Source organism: Carcharhinus amblyrhynchos, unplaced genomic scaffold, assembly GCF_965287045.1.
Source record: "Carcharhinus amblyrhynchos unplaced genomic scaffold, sCarAmb.v2.hapA scaffold_38, whole genome shotgun sequence".
In the NCBI taxonomy this organism is placed as follows: domain Eukaryota; kingdom Metazoa; phylum Chordata; class Chondrichthyes; order Carcharhiniformes; family Carcharhinidae; genus Carcharhinus; species Carcharhinus amblyrhynchos.
Genome location: NW_027649779.1, coordinates 7,336,810 through 7,357,298, shown reverse-complemented (window position 1 = coordinate 7,357,298; position 20,489 = coordinate 7,336,810). Strand labels below are relative to the sequence as shown.

At 45.5% G+C, this 20,489-nt stretch overlaps 2 protein-coding genes and 1 long non-coding RNA gene across 3 annotated transcripts in view; 2 read left to right on the top strand and 1 right to left on the bottom strand.

The window, feature by feature from the left end:
• The window catches only part of LOC145362489 (uncharacterized), a 46,814-nt gene that overhangs the window by 1,309 nt on the left and 25,016 nt on the right, over window positions 1-20,489 (top strand). Inside the window, exons 2-4 of the mRNA XM_080218504.1 lie at window positions 123-799; window positions 5,709-5,716; window positions 18,584-18,817. Coding sequence (XP_080074630.1) covers window positions 298-799; window positions 5,709-5,716; window positions 18,584-18,817 — 744 coding nt within the window. The 5' untranslated portion in view covers window positions 123-297. The remainder of the gene's footprint in view (window positions 1-122; window positions 800-5,708; window positions 5,717-18,583; window positions 18,818-20,489) is intronic.
• LOC145362491 (uncharacterized) lies at window positions 6,647-13,356 on the bottom strand. Its single transcript, XM_080218510.1, has 2 exons — window positions 11,974-13,356; window positions 6,647-7,435 (listed from the first exon to the last, which is right to left on the bottom strand). The coding sequence occupies exons 1-2, from the start codon at window positions 13,071-13,073 to the stop codon at window positions 6,685-6,687; spliced, it is 1,851 nt and encodes a 616-aa protein (XP_080074636.1). The 5' UTR covers window positions 13,074-13,356; the 3' UTR covers window positions 6,647-6,684.
• Window positions 15,238-18,129, top strand: LOC145362548 (uncharacterized). The gene is made up of 3 exons (XR_013889999.1): window positions 15,238-15,338; window positions 15,571-15,693; window positions 18,109-18,129. It is a non-coding gene; the product is annotated as an uncharacterized LOC145362548 (long non-coding RNA).

The following is a 20,489-nucleotide window of genomic DNA, read 5'->3' as shown; positions in this document are numbered from 1 at the left end:
ATGTGTAAACTCCACACAGATAGGTAACCAAGGCTGGAATCGAACCCAAGTCCCTGGCACTGTGAGGCAGGAGTACTAACCACTTTGCCAGTCATGTAATTCTTTATAAACTAATTTTACAGGAAATAGAAGAGGGGGATTTGCAGTCTGGACAAACAAATCTCACGTCAGACAGAGTGAAGCAGTTCATTGGGATTTGTACATCTGAGGGGATTTAATTGACCATCTCAGTTGGAAACTGGTGAGAATCTGTTTCCTTTCTCCTCCTGTGGGAAGGGATTGATACAGCTGGAAAACATGCTGACACGACAGCGAGCTCGCAATAGTGAGAGTTCATTCACCTGCTCCGTGTGTGGGAAGAAATTCATGTGTTCGTCCAACCTGCTGGCTCACCAACTCAACCACATTATTCAAAAGCCTCTTCAAAGCTCTGACTCTGGGGAAAGCATTGAAACCTCTGAGGAACAGGCCCAACAGCAGCTCCTTCGCACTGCCGAGAGACCGTTCAGCTGCTCCCACTGCGGGAAGAGGTTCACTCAATCCTCCCGCCTCGCAGAGCACCAGCTCCTTCACACACACGAGAGACCTTTCAGCTGCTCCCACTGTGGGGAGTCGTTCAGTGACTCAGTGCATCTCACTGAGCATCAACAAGTTCACACCAAGGACAGGCCATTCAGCTGCTCCCAATGTGGGAAGAGATTCACTCAGTCCTCCCACTGCACCGTTCACCAACAGGTTCATTTTCAGAAGAGACATTTTAAATGCTTTAAATGTGAGAAGACCTTCAAAAGGAGGATTAGTCTGCTGATACACCAGGGCACTCACACTGGGGAGAGGCTGTACGTTTGCCCTGTGTGTGGGAAAGCGTTTCCTTCTTTACAGCATCTGCTAAGTCACCGGCGTATTCACACCGCGGAGAGGGCATTCATCTGCTCTGTGTGTGGGAAGGCTTTCACAGAGTCATCCAGCCTCCGGAGACACCGCCGCACTCACACAGGGGAGAAGCCATTCTCCTGTTCCATTTGTGGCAAAAGATTTGCTCAGTTTTCCTACTGCAATCAACACCAACACATTCACTCTGATAAGAGACCTTTTCAGTGCTCAGAATGCAATAAGAGCTTTAAAAGAAGTGATGATCTGCTGAAACACAAACGCATTCACACCGGGGAGAGACCGTTCCTGTGCTCTGTGTGTGGAAAGAGATTCGCTCAGTCGTCTGGCCTGCTGAGGCACCAACGCATTCACACCAGGGAGAAACCGTTCACCTGCTCTGTGTGTGGGAAGGGATTCACTGATTCATCCTATATGCTGAAACACCAGCGAGCTCACACTGCGACAGAACCGTTCACCTGTTCCCTGTGTGGGAAGGGATTCACTGATCCATCCCGCCTGCAGAGACACCAGCGAGTTCACACTGGGTCGAAACCGTTCAACTGCTCCATGTGTGGGAAGGGATTTAATCAGTATTACAGCCTGCTGAAACATAGACGACTTCATGTGTGACCCACAAAGCAGGATTCTGTTGTTCCTGCACCCTGAGATAAACAATAACAATTGGATCAATAGGGGAGGCAGTGACCCAGTGGAATTATCACTGGGCTCAGGGTAAGGCTCTGGGGACCCAGGTTCGAATCCCACCGCAGTCGATGGTGAAATTTGTGTTCAATTAAAATCTGGAATTAAAAGTCTACTGACAAACCTTAACCATTGTCAATTGTGGTAAAAACCCATTTGATTCAGTAACGTCCTTTAGAAAAGGAAAGCTGCCGTCCTTACCTGGCCTGATCTACATGTGAACTCCAGACTGACAGCAATGTGGTTGATTCTCAAATACCCTCTGAAATGGAGGGCAGTTAGGGACGGGCAAGAAATGCTGGCCCAGCAAATGAAGCCTACATCCCGTAACAATGAATAACAAAATATTCCCGTGGCCCTATTCCAGAGCCACTTAATCCTTTTGGTGATCTCCCAGTAGCTGTATATTTTGCTTTTGTTTTCAATTAATGTTACCCCCTCACACAGAGATATCTGTCTCGTGAGTTTTATATTGTCTATAGTTGAAGACTATCTCAAATTGTCAAATTACCCACAACATTAGTCATAATTTGGAAATTTGTAATCGATGATGTGTTTAAGTGAAATACACCTCAATTTCTTCGTTTCACGACATGATTTGTATATCTGTTCTGTATGTTTCCTCTATCCAGCTTGTGGTTTGCCTGTCTGGGAAGTATTTCATCGGATGACATAAAGAGAGATACAGTCTGGTAACCCACCCTATGGTGACACTGATAACAGTTTTCTATGCACTGCCTCTTGAAAAAAAACGATCTTCTGTCACACAGTGTCCTGCATTGGCCTCGAATGAAGATGACATTTTGCTGTTTAGGATTACCTGAAACTCGTCAGTGACAGACCAGTTTATGTGTGAAATCGCCGTGGTTCTCTGCATTATTCACTCACGTCTCTGGATTTTATCATGAAAAGGCAGAGATGAATGTGTATTTAAACGGATGGGTCACTGGGTGGCAGAGTGGCTCTTTCACTGAAGGGTCTTGAGTTCAACCACATGCCACACTTGACTGGGAAAAATCCCTGCCTGGGAAAGAGGGGAAAACCGTATAATAGGGAAAATGGGGCAGAGCTGATGGGTTTTGAAGAGAAAGGAATTAATCCAAGCCAGAGTAAGTTAAAATTTCATTCAATATTTATTTTAAAAATTCAGAGAATATTTTACAGCGACATTTGTTTTAAGCTAGAAAAGTGAACATAACTATCGAGCTTCACATTGAGAACAGGACACATGCACAGGGAATCCATCAATATTTGTACATCTGGTACATACACCAGAAAGAGGAAACAGGATCTTAATAGAAAGAGGAATTATCAGATGCGAATGAGGAATGAGAAAAGTTTCTTAATTATACATGATATTTAAACTATTAACCACAATTACTTTCTAACAAAAATGCCTCGTACATTTCACACTGGAAACTGAAATAATGTCTATCATTACCTCAGATACAGATTCAGAATGACAAGCTGAGAATTTTTTTTACTGATAGTCACTGAGAGCAGATATTGTATCTGTGTCATCCAAAGATTTTGATAATCATCTGTGGTAAATCTACTGCGTTCAAAATTCAACTCATTGTTTGATCTGTAAAAGAAAGATACAATATTGAAGCAGATGTTTATGATGCGGGATATTAATGTTAGAGTTTTTAATCAGTGAAACGTTGAGAGATTTTCAAATCCATTTCTGCCAGTTTGAAACGTGAGTGAATTGAATCATCTCACCTTCACCAGAGTGACGGCAGTGCAGTAGGACATGCTCAGGAAGAACAGGACGATGACTGTGGAAGCGGTTGTCCAGATGTTGCTGTTATCACCCTCATTGCCTTCAATCCAGATGTGATTGGTGAAGTCTAGGGGATGGACACCAGGAAATGAAATTAGATTACTTTATTGATCCAGGGAATCTTATTGTTATTTTTCTTTTCCCGTTCTCCTTCATAAACTGTTAATGTATTCTCTGTATAATTTTCGATATATATCTACGATTAAGTTCAGGGCACTCAGTAGCCGATCTCCATAATTATTTTCACAGCTGATCTTTCTTTACATTCCTTGGGCAGTCCATGTCAGAAGGACTGAAGATGTTTTCTTGAGTGTCAGTTCATTTTTGAACATTTCATAGCATTGAAGAATGTTATGACTGATGTAGAGGAATGTTCACTGATCAATGATTGTTTTCACAGATGTTTACTGATCTGTAAACAGTGAATGTTGCTGTTTAAGAGCCGGGATGTAATTTCCGATCTTTTCTCATTGGTGGAAATGCTTAGTAGATCATGAGCTTAAATTCAGTTTCTCAACGTGTTTATCGATGCAATTTGCGTTTGTGTGCATATGCATGAGAATCTCGTGGTCTGCATTAACGTTTGGTCCTGCGTTAATGTGTGTGCATGAGGGTTAATGAACATGTTCATTTTCTTGTGCTTGTTGATTTGTGTTGTTGTGTGTCTGCGTCTGTGTATATTTTATTTGGCTGATATTGTGGATGCATGGCTCTTATTGGGTGAAGTTGATACATATTTACTAATGTCACGCACAATGTGTGCATGCGTTCATGCCTACTTTAATATGTTGATTTCTGTCACACGGGGATGGTTTCCTTCCCATTCTGTGTGAGCCTGTTCCTCGGTCTTTTTGTGCGCATGTCTGTTAACATATTACTGTCTGTATATCCGTGTTGATATCTTCATAACGATGTTTGTGTTTCCGTGTGAAGCAATGTGTGCTATGGTGTTCTGTTCTATTTGAGCATGGTAATGTTTTGCGTGTAAAAGTTTGACTGTCTGGCCATCTGTGTGCAGTGTGTTAATGTGTACATATGTATTTTCCATGTTTGCGTGTTAATCTATATTCCTGTCAGTGTGAATATCTAATAACATGTATTCATCTGAATGTATGTATGTGTTTGTGTATGTATGTGGATCTGCATGTATGTGCTTCTGTCCGGAATGTGAATATGCATGTATCTGTTTGAGCTTGGATCTGTGTACCTATTTGCATATGTTTATGCGTGTGTTGTACTTGTGTGTTTGCATTTCTCTGTGTGTGTATGTGTGTTTGTACATATTTGATTATTTACGTGCATGTTGTTTTTCTGCCTGTTTGTACAAATTCATGTCAATGAGTGCATGTGTATATGTGTGTGTGTGAGTATGCGTGTGTAAGTGTGTGTGTGGTGAGGGAGAGAATGAATGTATGTGTGCCTCTATACATTTGTGCATGGAAGTATTTGTGTCAGAGCGTATTTGTGTGTGTGTGTGTGTGTGTATTTTTGTTCGCGTATGTGTTGCCCATGAGTGTATTTGCGTGTGTGTGCTTGTTTGTGTTCGTTTGTGTATATCTTGCATGAACTTATGGTGTATGAATACATATTTGTATGCATGCATGTTTCTCTGTGTTTTGTGAATGTATTTACGTGTGTTGTGCACGTGTGTGCCTTTGTGTTTGTAAGTGAATGTGCTTGTCCGTTTTTCTATATGTCTATGCCACCCCTTTTTTTAAATGACGAAGCTAGTCCCAATTGCCTGCATTTGGCCCATATCCCTTGATAGCAATCTTACTCGTAACAGTCTAAATGTTTTTCAAAAGACAAAATTGCACCCCCCTCGACTACTACCTCTGGCAATTTGTTCCAGACACTCACCATGCTGTGTCTGAAAAGTCACCCCTCTGGACCCTTTTGTATCTCTCCCCTCTCATCTTAAACCTATGGCCTCTAGTTTTAGACTTCCCCACCTTTGGAAAAAGATATTGACTATCTAGCTGATCTATGCCCCTCATTATTTTATAAATTTCTATAAGATCACCCCTAAGCCTCCTATGCGCCAGAGGAAAAACATCCCAGTCTATCCAGCGTCTCCTTATAACTCAAACCATCAACTCCCAGAAGCATCCTAATAAATCTTTTCTGCATTCTTTCTAGTTTAATAATATCCTGTCTATAATAAGGTGACCGGAACTGTATACAGTATTACAAGTGGTCTTAGCAATGTCTTGTGCAACTTCAACAAGACGTCCCAACTCCTGTATTCAATGTTCTGACCAATGAAACCAAGCATGCCGAATGCCTTCTTCACCACCCTGTCCATCTGTGACTCCACTTTCAATGAGCTATGAACATGTACCCCTAGATCTCTTTGTTCTACAACTCTCCCCAATTCACTACCATTAACTAAGCCCTACCCTGGTTCGATCTATCAAAATGCATCACCTCGCATTAAATTAAATTCCATCTGTCAATCGTCAGCCCACTGGCCCAATTGATCAAGAACCCACTGCAATCCGAACTAACCTTCTTCACTGTCCACTAAGCCACTCACCTTGGTGTTATCTGCAAACTTAGTAATCATGTCTCCTAAATTCTCATCCAAATCATTAATACAAATGACAAATAACAGTGGACCCAGCACCGATCCCTGAGGCACACCGCTGGTCACAGGCTTCCAGTTTGAAAAACAACTCTCTACATCTACCCTCTGGTTTCTGTCATCAAGCTAATTTTGCATCCATTTAGCTACCTCACATTGGATCCCGTGAGATTTAATCTGATGCAACAACCTACTATGTGGTATCTTATCAAAGGCCTTGCTAAAGTTCATGTAGACAACATCAACTGCACTGCCCTCATCTACCTTCTTGGTTACCCTTTCAAAAAACTCAAACTTCTGAGACATGATTTTCCACTCACAAAGCCATGCTGACTGTCCCTAATCAGTCCTTGCCTCTTTAAATGCCTGTAGATTCTGTCTCTCAGAATACCTTCTACCAGCGTAACCACTACAGATGTGAGGCTCTTTAAAGTGCATCAAGGTAGATAAATCCCCAGGGCCTAATGAAGTGTATCCCAGGACATTGTGGGAGGCTAGGGAGGAAATTGCAAGTCCCCGAGCAGAGATATTTGAACTGACATCCACAGGTGAGGTGCCTGAAGATTGGAGGGTGGCAAATGTTGTGCCTTTGTTTAAAAACAGGGAAGCAAAGTTGTGAGACCGGCCAGTTCAGCAGAAAGAAACTCACTGACCCTCCCACTTCAACTGTCAGAGTCAACATATTTCAGTGCTGGATGTGATTAACAGCAGCAATAACAGCAGAATCCAACGACTGGAATCAATTATGAACTCGCTGGTGTCTCAACAGGGTAGATGACTGAGTGAATCCTTTCCCACAGTCAGAGCAGGTGAATGGTCTCTCCCCAGTGTGGACTCGTTGGTGTCTTCTCAGGTTGGACAAATCTCGGAACTGCTTCCCACAATCAGAGCAGGTGAATGGTCTCTCCCCAGTGTGAACTCGCTGGTGTTTTTGCAGAGTGGATGAATCTTTGAATTTCTTTGTGCACACTGTGCAGATGAACGGCTTCTCCTCAGTGTGAATTCGTTGGTGTGTCAGCAGATGGGTTGAATTTTTGAATCCCTTCCCACAGTCAGAACAGATGAATGACCTCTCCTCGGTGTGAACCTGTCGGTGTCGCATCAGGTTGGATAACCATCTAAACCTTCTCGCGCAGAGAGAGCAGCTGAATTGTTTCTGCTCAGTGTGAACTCGCTGGTGTGTCTGCAGGTTGGATGACTGACTGAATCCCTTTCCACACTGAGAGCAGGTAAACGGCCTCTCCCCAGTGTGAGCTCGCTGGTGTGTCAGCAAATCGGATAACTGATTGAATCTCTTCCCACACTCAGAGCAGCTAAATGGCCTCTCCCCAGTGTGAATTCGCTGATGTGTCTGCAAGTTGGATAACTGAGTGAATCCTTTCCCACACTCAGAGCAAGTAAATGGCCTCTCCCCAGAGTGAACTCGCTGATGTATCTTCAGGGTGGATGAATGTTTGAAACCTTTCCCACATGCTGTGCAGGTGAATGGCCTTTCCTTCACGTGAATTCGCTGGTGTGTCAGCAGGTGGGATGAATTTGTGAATCCCTTCCCACAATCAGAGCAGGTAAACGGCCGCTCCCCAGTGTGAATACGTCGATGAGTTTCTAGTTTTGAGGGGGTTATGAATCTCTTTCCACAGTCCTCACATTTCCACGGTTTCTCCATGGTGTAGGTGTCCTCGTGTCTCTCCATGTTCAACAATCAAATTAAGTTTCCGCACACTGGACACACATAGGGTCTTTCCTAGCTCCAAACGGGAATGTTTTTTCAAGCTGTGTAACTGGTTAAGGCTGGAACAATCAGTTCAAAGTGTGTGTGCTGATGCTTTTCGAGTCACACTGAGAATTAATAACCGATGAAGCTGATAGAGCAGACAATTATTTCTCCATCTAGATTCAAAGGCCACTGATCTTCACTTTGCAATGAATCAACTGAAACTTTCAGATCCTGATGCAACGTTTGGTTTGAGATTTCTGGCTTAAATCCTCATTTCTAACATCTGTAAAAGAAGTTGACAAAAGTAATCAGCGTTAGTACAGGATAGACATTCAGAACAGGCAATTCTAGTTTCTCTGGAGCATTTTTTCCCCCTTTCATTCCCCAAAAGCTGTAAGTTTCCATCTCACACATTGAGAGGCAATTCCCTAGTGGTATTATCGCTAGACTATTAATCCAAAATTCAGCTAATGTTTGGGGACCCAGGTTTGAATCCTGCCACGGCAAATGGTAGAATTTGAATTCAATACAAACATGTGGAATTAAGAATCTATTGATGATTGTGAAACTATTGTAGATTGTCGGAAAACCCCATCACTCATGCTTTTTAGGGAAGGAAATCTGCCATCCTCACCTGGCATGGCCTACATGTGCCACCAAAGGCACAGTAATGTGCTGATTCACATTGCCCTCTGAAACGCCGCAGTAAACCAATTGGTTCAAGGGCACTGAGGGATGGGCAATAAATGCTGGCCAGCCAGCAATGATGTGGAGATGCCGGCGTTGGACTGGGGTAAATACAGTCAGACAATTCACAACACCAGGTTAAAAGTCCAACAGGTTCATTTGGTAGCAAAAGCCAGCTTGCTCATATCTCATGAATGAAGAAAAAATAACTCTCCTTCCATTCTCATTCTGCTGGATATAATACTGAGCCTCCACAGGCTGATTGACAGAGCTGGGCCAAACTTTCCAGAGCCTACAACCTCCCTAGATTCACTTCCTTTCCCTTTCGTTGCAGCAAGTCAACAATTCCCCCAGAATGAGAAGAAATAGAAAGTATTTTACTCACAGATGTTGGTCTCTTTTAGGTATGGCTTGTTATCCAACTGACCAACAAAAGAGGACATTTCAGTCTGTCTGAAGTTCAATCTGCATTGTCACAAAGATCGCGCTCTGATTGGCTGGAGGGCCACAGTCCTTCCGGTCCTCCAACTCTTCCCATTGGTCAACAATTCAACGTGAAGGTCAGAGGGTGGGCTCTCCCCGGAACACGCGCAGCTCCCCCCCCCCCCCCCTTGGACATGCGCAGCCCAGGGCCGTGGGGGAGGGGGAGATCACCGAGCGGCTTCTCGCTCTGGCCGGAGCCGCTTGTCTGGAAACCTTGGCTCGAGGAGAGGCAGGGGGAGGGGAGCAATGGGTGGGGGCGGGGCTCCCGGGTCCGCGCAGGCCCCGGCCTGCGCACTGGGACCCGCAGCCGTCACCGCGGAGCAGTGATTCCTATTGGTTGTTTCAGTGATGGCTCCGTTGTGACGTCACAAAGCGGAAGTTGGCCGGTGATGATGTAATTTAAACAATGTCTGAGATCCCCTTTTCAGCCCAGTGCAACTTGGAGCACACTGTGTGAGCAATAGGTAAAGATGCTGTTAACACATATATTTGTAGAGCATAGAGAAATAGCTTAAAGTTAAATAGATTGGATATAGTCAGGCACATTGATAACCCACTTTATGGAAACAACTGTGAGTTTAGTCACAAACATAGGACATAAGGTTCGATGCTGCTAACACAGCAATAATTAGGGATAATAAAAAGACTGCCTGTAATGTAGAGATAACATCAGAGATGCGATGTGCAGTGAAGCATACACCACATCCTGCAGGAATGTAAGAGGCCCACATTATAAAAAGCAAATGGTCTGCAAGATGTGTTGTTTCTACAACTAAGCATAAAAGGGGAAAAGGTCACTGAGATAGTCGGGACAGCAGTGATTAAGTTGGCAAAGGATTGATTACTGCCAATCTGAACTGGACATGTAACAGTGTTGGATAAGATGGATGAGTTTGCTAATGCACTCTTGTGATAACAGGAGACATGGTTAGATGGAGAGTAGAGGGGATGGGAACTTGGGGCACCTCGAGCCAATAGGGGAATGACAACACATAGATGGGACAGGGACCACCAATTAGGGGAGAACAACACATTGTAAAGCCATTACAATGCTTGTGAAAAAAAGTATAAAATGTGCTGCAAATCTATGCAAGGTGTGCCTATTTCGCTAGAAACCCGGTCTTGCAAGAACGTCAAATAAAATCTTGCTCCTTCAGAACTTGACTTGACTAAATTGTTTAACTGTGAGCTGTGTTTCTCACAACTGTTAATTCACCGGCTGCTGGGTTACAGGTCCTTCACAGCTCTTACCACAAATTCATGATGAAATAATTTAAATAATGCCTGAAAACACTTTACTTCTTGCTCTGACCCCTTTTTCAGCGCAGTGCTATTTGGAGTATACCATCAGTGCATCGACTCTTGGGTTGCAAGTCCTTACAGTTCTTATCACAAATTTATGATGAAATAATTTAAACAATGCCTGAAAACACTTCTTCTTCATCAACTACCTACCACTGTTTCTTGATTGATTACAGCTTTGGGTATCTCAATCGCTGAACACCAGCCAGTCCTGGAATAAGTTTAATTCTAACTCATTCTAAGTAAATATTCTCACCCGGCCCTCTGTTGAGACCCTGCTAAGCAGCTTTAATGGTTCATTGTAGCACAAACTGAGCAGTCATAGGAATGTGGTCAAGATAGTCCAGTCCCATCATGCCTCACATTCAATCTGCAGTCCTTCAGTTATGACAGTATATGTGCCTGTATGTAGCTGTCTTGGCTATTGTCAATCCCGACACTGCCATTTCGAACGACTACAATGCGTGAGATGTAAATACGCCCACCGTGTTGTTAGGGAGGTATTTCCAGCCACACATTCCAGATTTCCTCTGGACTGTAGGTGGATACCAGATTGATACATTTCATTCAACCACACCCAAGCTGAGTTATTCAAATCTCTTTATTGTACAGAACAATATATTCACAATATCTTTAACACAGAATTTAAACATTCCAGTTTTGATTTCAAGTATTAAGATATTCTGTTAGTTTTTTTTATTGTCGATGTCAGGCCTCTGTTGTTCTCCTTGGAACAAAGGAGGTTGAGGGGAGATTTGACAGAGGTGGACAAAATTCTGACAGGTTTAGATAAGGTGGACAAAGAAAAGCTGTTCCTATTAGCTGATGGGAAAAGGACGGGGTGGGGGTGGGGGTTGGGAGGCTGGGAACACAGATTTAAGGTTTTGGATCAGAGATACTGGGGAGGATGTGAGGAAGAATATTTTGATACAGCGAATTGTAATGACCTGGAACTCACTGCCTATGAGGGAGGAGGAAGTGGAGACAATAAACAATTACAAAGGAAAGTGGATGGGCATTTGGGGGGTTTGAAACAGAAATGCTGACTATCTCTGAACTTCCTAATACCCTGTCACTCTGTGATCCTTGTGAAATTTGAAACCAGGTGTTCGCAACAAGACTCAAAGAGCATCAGCTCACTGGAGGCAAAGTTGTGAGACCGGCCAGTCCAGCAGAAGGTTGTGAATCTGTGGAATTCCCTGCACAGTGAGCAGTTGAGGCTACCTCATTGAATGCTTTTAAGGCAAGGATTGATGAGATTTTAACAGTAAAGGGATTAAGGGCTATGCTGAGCAGGCAGGTAAGTGGAGTTGAGTCCACAGAAAGAACAGCCATGATCTTATTGAATGGCGCAGCAGGCTCGAGGGGCCAGATGGCCCACTCCTGCTCCTAGTTCTTATGTTCTTAAAGTCACCCTCTGCCCCTCCCCAGTGACCAACTGTAAGAATGAAAAAAAAGCAGCCCTTGACATAAGACAGCAGAAACAATAACTGCAGAATCCCACCCCTGGAATCACTCATGGTGTCTCAGCAGGGCGGACAAAGTTCTTAATCCTTTCCCACACTGACAGCAGGTGAATGGCCTCTCCCCACTGTGAACTTGCTGGTGTTGCAGCAGGCTGGATGAGTCAGTGAACCCCTTCCCACACTAACAGCAGATATTTTTAAGACGCGGGTTGATGGGTTTTTGATAGGAGAGGGGATTAAGGGTTATGGGGAGAGGGCGGGAAAGTGGAACTGAGCAGCGACAGATCAGCCATGATCTTATTGAATGGCGGGGCAGGCTCGAAGGGCTGGATGGCCTACTCCTGCTCCTATTTCTTATGTTCTTATGTACAGCCTCTCCCCAGTGTGAACTCGCTTGTGTGACTGCAGGCTGGATGACCGAGTGAATCCCTTTCCACACTGAGAGCACGTGAATGGCCTCTCCCCAGTGTGAACTCGCTGGTGTCTCTGCAAGTGGGTTAACTGACTGAATCCGAATCCACACTGAGAGCAGGTGAATGGCCTGTCCCCAGTGTGAACTCGCTTGTGTCTCTGCAAGTGGGATAACTGGTTGAAACTCTTCCTGCACTGACAGCAGGTGAACGGCCTCTCCCCAGTGTGAACTCGCTCATGTATCTGCAGGCTGGATGAGTCAATGAATCTCTTCCCACACTGACAGCAGGGGAATGGCTTCTCCCCAGTGTGAATTCGCTGGTGTCTCCGCAGATGGGATAACACAGTGAATCCAGTTCCACACTGAGAGCAGGTGAACGGTCTCTCCCCAGTGTGAGTTCGCTGGTGTTTCTGCAAAGTGGATAACAGAGTGAATCCCTTTCCACACTGAGAGCACGTGAATGGCCTCTCCCCAGTGTGAACTTGCTGGTGTCTCTGCAAGTGGGACAACTGAATGAATCTCTCTCCACACTGAGAGCAGGTGAATGGCCTGTCCCCAGTGTGAACTTGCTGGTGTCTCTGCAAGTGGGACAACTGAATGAATCTCTCTCCACACTGAGAGCAGGTGAACGGCCTCTCCCCAGTGTGAACTCGCTCATGTATCTGCAGGCTGGTTGAGTCAATGAATCTCTTCCCACAGTGACAGCAGATGAATGGCCTCTCCCCAGTGTGAATTCGCTGGTGTCTCTGCAGTTGGAATAACACAGTGAATCCCTTTCCACACTGAGAGCAGGTGAACGGTCTCTCCCCAGTGTGAACTCGCTGGTGTCTCTGCAAAGTGGATAATCGAGGGAATCCCTTTCCACACTGAAAGCAGGTGAATGGCCTCTCCCCAGTGTGAACTTGCTGGTGTCTCTGCAAGTGGAATAACTGGTTGAATCCCTTCCCACACTGAGAGCAGGTGAATGGTCTCTCTTCAGTGTGGATGTGCCGATGAGCATCCAGCAGAGATGGGGCTCTGTATCTCTTCCCACAGTCTGCACATTTCCATGGTTTCTCCATGGTGCAGGTGTCCTTGCCTCTCCCTTGGGTGGACAATCAGGTGAAGCCTCGCCCACACACAATACGTGTACAGTCTCTCCCCACTGTGAATGGTGTGATATTTATTCAGGCTGTGTAACTGGTTAAAGCTCTTCAGTCAGTGCTCTGGAACACATTCACTTGAATTTGGCAGTGTGTTGATGCTTTTCCAGTCACACTGATGTTTGAAATCTTTTCAAATCTCTTTCCGGATTCAATGGCCGATGATATTCAGATCCTGAGGAATATGACTCTGCCAGATCTAGATGTGATGTTTGAGATTACAGCCTATGATTCCTCTTTCAATATCCTGTAAAACAAATTGATACAAGTCATCAGTGTCAGTACAAGATAGAAATTCAGAACAATTCTAGTTTCTATGCAATTTTTTTTTCCTCTCTCATTCCCCAAAAGCTGTAAATCTCCATCCCACACACTCTCCCTCCATTCTCACTCTGCTGTATCTAATATTCGCCCTCCCAATTCTCCTGAACGTGCTGATTGACAGATCTATGCTCAATCAGGCTCACTGCTTCCTGTCCTGGAGACTCACAGCTGAAAATCTCCATGCAGGCTGCCAGACAGATCTACGCCGATATGACTGGACTGAAAATGTGTGGAATATACAGACTGGATTCACTTCCTTTCCCTTCAGTTGCTGCAAGTCCCCAATTTTTCCCAGAATGAGAAAAGAAATGGAAAGGGGGAAACATTGATTTCCTCCCAGATGTTGCCCAGAGGAGGAAGTTTCACTCTGAAGCTCATTGGCTGACTTCTGCATTATGACTCTTTCTCAAAGACATTGACATCCTTTGCTCCCTCAGCTTGACACATTTATTTGTCTGGCTAAAAGGATGGTCTCTTTCCTAATGTTCACAATTAAAGGGCTGGTTTCCCTCGGAGATGGCTGACATTTGAGAGAATAATAAATTATTAGAGGACAGAGATATGCCGAGTGTTGTTAATATTGTGGATCTGATATACTATTTATGGTTCTGTAACAAAGTACATTTAGTATTTCTCATCTTGTAATGAGGCAGTGTAGCTCTGTATGTTTCCACTCATCGAGTCATTATAGCACAGAAGGAATCCATTCAGTAACTCAAGTCCATGCTGACTTCTGTCGAACAATCCAGTCAGTCCCATTCCCCTTCAAGTTTATGTCCTTCATGTGCCCATCTCATTTCTGAAATATATTAAAGGGGACAGTATACTAATACAGGACAGAGACGTGTCTGATATTTTTATATGGCAGAGATTAGATATATTATTTATGGCTCTGTAATAAAATGCACTTATCTGGTTGTATAACATTGGACTGGAGCGACATTATATATTTGGACAAATCTCTTCCCTCAGAGAATTGTTAGTATCTGGATTCCTCTCCATGGGGACCAGTGGAGGCATTGAATATCTTCAAGGATGAGTTAGCCAGTTTTTGAATGACAAGGGAGTCAAGACTTATTGGAACAGGCTGGAAAATGGAGAGAAAGCTCAGATGAGGAAGGATTTCTTCACTCAAGGATGTGGTGAAGTTTTGGATCCCATTTTTGCAAATCCTTCCACGACATTATTGTTTCCTATTTCCAGTCACACAAGTGTTTGGATCTTTTTTCTACAGACATACTTACATTCAGGTTCTGATGAAAGGAGTGGACTCTGTCAGGTTTTGATCTGATGTCTGGTTTGAGTTTGCCTTCAAATTTTGTCATCAAATTTCCTGTAAAAGATCATCACCGTCAGTCAAGAATGGAAATTAAGCGAGGAACGTTTCTCTTGGGGTTGAGTTTTCTGTGTGTAAATCCTCCCCCTCTAACTCCCTGTAAAAGGAGGTTCCAAACAAAGTCCCTCCCTGTCAGTCCCGGATAGAAATTCACAACATTCTCTCCTCCTGCTGGCAGGGAGCTCCGCGCATGCGCAGCGCTTCCCTCAGGATGACAGCCGTTAACTCGGGGCCTCCAACTCCGGCATCTGTGCTCGCGGTCCCCAATGGGACGAAGGCGGCACCCAGCAGTTATTACTCGGGGTTTCCTGTCTCCACTGGGTGCTGATGAAGCCTCCCCACCCACCCCACCGCCTCCATTACCCTCCAGAATCAGCCGTTTCCCTGGAAACCCGGAGCCGATAAAACCGCCTTCCCGCGAGCGCAGCAGCAACACCCACTGCGCATGCGTTTCAGATCTACAGTGCGCATGCGCAAGACCTGTCCCGGGACGAGGTCTTATTCTGGTTCCCTGTGAATGCTGGGTAAGATAGCCGCCATTGAAGGGTGCTATTGCATCAAAATAATCATGTTTTGTGATTCAATTACAATTGAAGCTGAAGCACCAAGGTATAAAATTTAAATAACTAACGCAGTAGCTAGTGTCAACAGGCAGCACAGCTCTGTCCTGAGTTTAGTTAGTTGTGAAACAAGCGTCTACACCTGAAGATGAACTTCTATCCTGGACTGACAGTGATGGTTTCTGTAAATTTACAGGGTGCTGGAAGTGGAGAATTGACAGACGGGAAACACAAATCAAACATCACATTGTGATCTGACTGAGTCATTCAACACAACAGGACCTGAATGTCAGCAGAATCTGAATGTGGAATGTTACAGGTTTGTTGATTCTGTCAGAGAGAAAATTTCAGGTCTTTCTATGACTGGAAAAGCCCAGAGATTCACAAATCCTGGTTAAGAAGCACCTCTACTCAGGATGGTAGAGGTTTAGAACTCTGTCCTACAGAAGGCAGTTGATGTTAAATTAGTTGCTCCCTTTAAATCTTGAGATAGATAAATTTTTGTCAAACCCTCTTCAATCCCTCTTCAACTCCCCCTCAGCCCCGTACCCCCCTCACTGCCCAAACCCTCCTCACTGTCCAAACCCTCGTCAATTCCCCTCCAAATCCCCCTCAGCCCCGTACCCCCCTCACTGCCCAAACACTCCTCACTGCCCAAATCCTCTCCAATTCCCCTCCAAAATCCCTCTCAGCTCCGTACCTCCCACCACTGCCCAAACCCTCTTCAATCCCCCTCCAACTCCCCCTCAGCCCCGTACCCCCCTCACTGCCCAAACCCTCCTCACTGTCCAAACCCTCGACAATTCCCCTCCAAATCCCTCTCAGCTCCATACCCACCACTGCCCAAACCCTCTTCAATCCCCCTCGAAATCCCTCTCAACCATTCAAAATAAAACCTCACAATCAAAAGAGAAATGAGAGAGGGAGAGCACGAAAATCCACACTCCCATCCTGAAGTGGCTGCTGCACAGTTTATTGAACCACGGAATCCAGCCACTTAAACCCTGGTGGGGAATGCAAAAGGGCTCCTGAGAATTAGTCCTTGAAGTGAGGCCTAGTCACAGAGGCTGCATTATACCTCAGCTAGAAAGAACAAATCTCCCTCTCCCCAGTTAACCAGAACAATCCTCTCCATCCACACCCACAAATCCCAGCGCCCTGTCTAAAAACACAAGCAGGACTCTGGGATTGAGACCAAGCCTTTCCCCCAGGCTCAGGAATTTGAATTTCAGCTCCCTCTCCCTCCTGAGTGCTTTACAGTGAGAGGGAGAGAGAGAGAGAGACTGAGAATGTTACAATCCGGATCCCACAAGGAATCTCACACTGCAGGAGGACACCCCCACCCTCAGAGCCTCTGTCTCTGTCCCCAACCCCCGTTCCCTGACCCCCCAACACTCCCCACCCCTTCTCCATTCCCCCTGTTTCTCTCTGCTACCCCACCCTCCTTCTTCTTCTCCATCTTTTTTACATTTAAATTGTGGGGCATAGTCACAGTGTGAGAAATGTGGAGGGGGAGGGGGGGAGAAACACAGAACATGAGTGCACAGCAAGATCCCACACAGCCTGAACAGGGCCAGATACAAAGTAATATTGTCAGGATTGGGGTCAAGTGAGTGGGAAATAAGGGAATCAGACATCTTCCTCTCTCTCCCTCTCCACACGAGACCCCACCCCCAGATTCTGTATCTCTTCTCACCCCCTAACCGCAACCCCCACAAGCCTCACCTTTTGCTGTCTTTTCCTATTTTCCCCTCACTCTGCCCTGCCTTTTTCCCATGTCTCTTTCTCTCTCCATCTCTCTCCCTGCCTGTCTGTCTCTTTCCCCCCCATCAAATATTGTAATGAAGTTGCATATATTAGGAAAAAAATGTGGTGTTTGCCCCATATAAATATTGAAAGGAAATGCTGAGAAAACTAAAATAACCCATCCAGCGTTGAGTCTTTCGAAAGCCTGTGTCTTTGGGATTTTAAACTGCAGAAAGCAGGCTGCAGAAGACAACTTTATAACATCTGTGTCCAAAGCAGCAGCCAGAATCCCAGCAGCAAAACAGGCTTTCAATTGGACCAATGGTTTTAAAACAAGCTCTCAAACACACATAACCAACAGACAGTTTCATTTTACAGATATTTAATTTACGCTTTGCCACCCACCAAAGGGTTAACCTGTTTGTGACTAATTACAAAGCCGGGCTATTTTAACCCCAGGGTTTCCGGCTCCAGGCCCCCCCCCAGCCCACAATCTAACCAGAACTGGTTCATCCGAGAGCCGGGGGAAAGGACAGAGTCTGGAAGCACACCCCCCCCCACCCCACCCTACCTCCCCTTCTCCCTCCTCCAGTCCCTGGAAAGAGCTAAACTCCCCTCTTTAACCTGGTAACAAGCTGTGTCCATCCCCTTAGGGAGAGACTTTCTAAAATCACCCTCCCAGCATTGATTTATTTTTATCGATCAGTCACACCATTGTGGGCTTCCTGAGACTTTTCTCCAGAGACTGGGAGCTGGGCACTGACTCCACACGAGAGACCACTCCCACCCCCTCCCCTCACCCTCCCCCAGATCCTGTGTCTCTTCCCACCCCCTCACTGTCACACCCCACAAACTTCACTTCTTGTTGTCTTTTGCTCATCCTCAGTGGGGAAGAAGAGAGGAAAAAATGTCCTTAGAAACTAGAATTGTCTGTTCTGGATTTCTATCCTGTTCTGACACTGCTGACTTGTGTCACCTTGTTTTACAGGACATTGAAAGAGGAACCAGAGGCTGAAATCTCAAACGTCAAGTCTAGATCTGGCAGAGTCATATTCCTCGGGACCTGAATATCATTGGCCATTGAATCTGGAAGAAGATTTGAAAAGATTTTAAACATCAGTGTGACTGGAAAAGCATCAACACACTGCCAAATTCAAGTGAGAGTTTTCCAGAGCACTGACTGAAGAGATTTAACCAGTTACACAGCCTGAATAAATATCACACCATTCACAGCGGGGAGAGACTACACGTGTTGTGTGTGTGGACAAGGCTTCAACTGATTGTCCACCCAAGGCAGAGGCAAGGACGCCTGCATCATGGATAAACCATGGAACTGTGCAGACTGTGGAAAGAAATACAGTATCCCCTCTCTGCTGGAAGCTCATCGGCGCAACCACACTGGGGAGAGGCCATTCATCTGCTCTCAGTGTGGGAAGGGATTCATGCAGTTCCCCCAACTGCAGAGACACCAGCGAGTTCACACTGGGGAGAGGCCATTCACCTGCTCTGTGTGTGGAAAGGGATTCACTCGGTTATCCCACTTGCAGACACACCAGCGAGTTCACACTGGGGAGAAGCCGTTCACGTGTTGTCAGTGTGGGAAGGGATTCACTGATTCATCCAGCCTGCAGATACACCAGCGAGTTCACACTGGAGACAGACCATTCACCTGCTCTCAGTGTGGGAAGGGATTCACTGTGTTATCCACTTTGCAGAGACACCAGTGAATTCACACTGGGGAGATGCCGTTCACCTGCTCTCAGTGTGGGGAAGGATTCACTGTGTTATCCACTTTGCAGACACACCAGCGAGTTCACACTGGGGAGATGCCGTTCACCTGCTCTCAGTGTGGGGAAGGATTCACTGTGTTATCCACTTTGCAGACACACCAGCGAGTTCACACTGGGGAGAGACCGTTCACCTGCTCTCAGTGTGGGAAGGGATTCACTCGAATATCCGACCTGTGGATACACCAGCGAGTTCACACTGGGGAGAGACCATTCACCTGCTCTCAGCATGGGAAAGGATTCACTCGAATATCCGACCTGTGGATACACCAGCGAGTTCACACTGGGGAGAGGCCATTCACCTGCTCTCCGTGTGGGGAGGGATTCACTCTGTTATCCAGCCTGTGGACACACCAGTGAGTTCACACTGCGGAGAGGCCGTTTACCTGCTTTCAGTGTGGGAAGGGATTCAGAGTTTCATCCCAGCTGCTGAGACACCAACAAGTTCACGAGTGATATTCAGGGTTGGATTCTGCTGTTACTGTTTCAGCTCTCAATTACATCCAGGACTGCATTTTGTTCATTCTCATGGTTGGTCAATGGGGAGGATCAGAGTATTTCTGCTGGGGTGGCCGGTCTCACAACCATGGTATGGTACATTGGGGAGACCATGCAGACGCTACGTCAACGGATGAATGAACACTGCTTGACAATCACCAGGCAAGACTGTTCTCTTCCTGTTGGGGAACACTTCAGCAGTCATGGGCATTCGGCTTCTGGTCTTCGGGTAAGCGTTCTCCAAGGCATCCTTCACGATGCACGATAGCGCAGAGTCGCTGAGCAGAGACTGATAGCCAAGTTCTGCACATGAGGATGGCCTCAACTGGGATCTTGGGTTTATTTCACACTATCTGTAACCCCCATGACTTTCCTGGACTTGCAAAATCTCACAAACAGTCTGAATGGAGACAATACACATCTCTTTAACTTGTGCTCATGCTCTCTCCACTTACATTGTACCTTTAAGCTGTAAAGTCTGGTGTTTCAATCACTATTCTGTGATTGAGTTTGTGTCTTTGTATGCTCTGTTTGTGAAAAAATCTCCCAATCACCTGACGAAGGAGCAGCAAGCGAAAGCTAATGGTGTTTGCTACTAAATAAACCCGTTGGACTTTAACCTGGTGTTGTAAGACTTCTTACTATTGGAATATTTGATGCCTTAGCTAAAAAAGATATGTATCCCATATCCATTCTTAACCACTTTATCAGTCTGGTCCTGATGGGTTGATGGGTTTTTGATAGGAGAGGGGATTAAGGGTTATGGGGAGAGGGCGGGAAAGTGGAACTGAGCAGCGACAGATCAGCCATGATCTTATTGAATGGCGGGGCAGGCTCGAAGGGCTGGATGGCCTACTCCTGCTCCTATTTCTTATGTTCTTATGGTCCTGCTGTCTTCAGGATCCGATGGACATGCACCCCAAGATCCCTCTGCTCCTCTGTACTTCCTGGTGTCCTATTCTTCATTGTGTATTCCCTGCCTTGTAGTTCTTCCAAAATGCATCACCTCAGACATTTCGGGGTTAAATGACATTTGCCACTGTTCTGTCCATCTAACCAGCCAGTCATACCGTCCTGTAATCCA

Coding starts and splice junctions, on each gene's coding strand:
- LOC145362491 (XM_080218510.1), bottom strand. CDS start 13,073: ATGGAGAAACCATGGAAATGTGCAGACTGTGGGAAGAGATACAGAGCC. Junction 7,436..11,973: donor CGAGTTCACACTGGGGAGAG/GCTGTACATAAG, acceptor CGTGAAGGAAAG/GCCATTCACCTGCACAGCAT.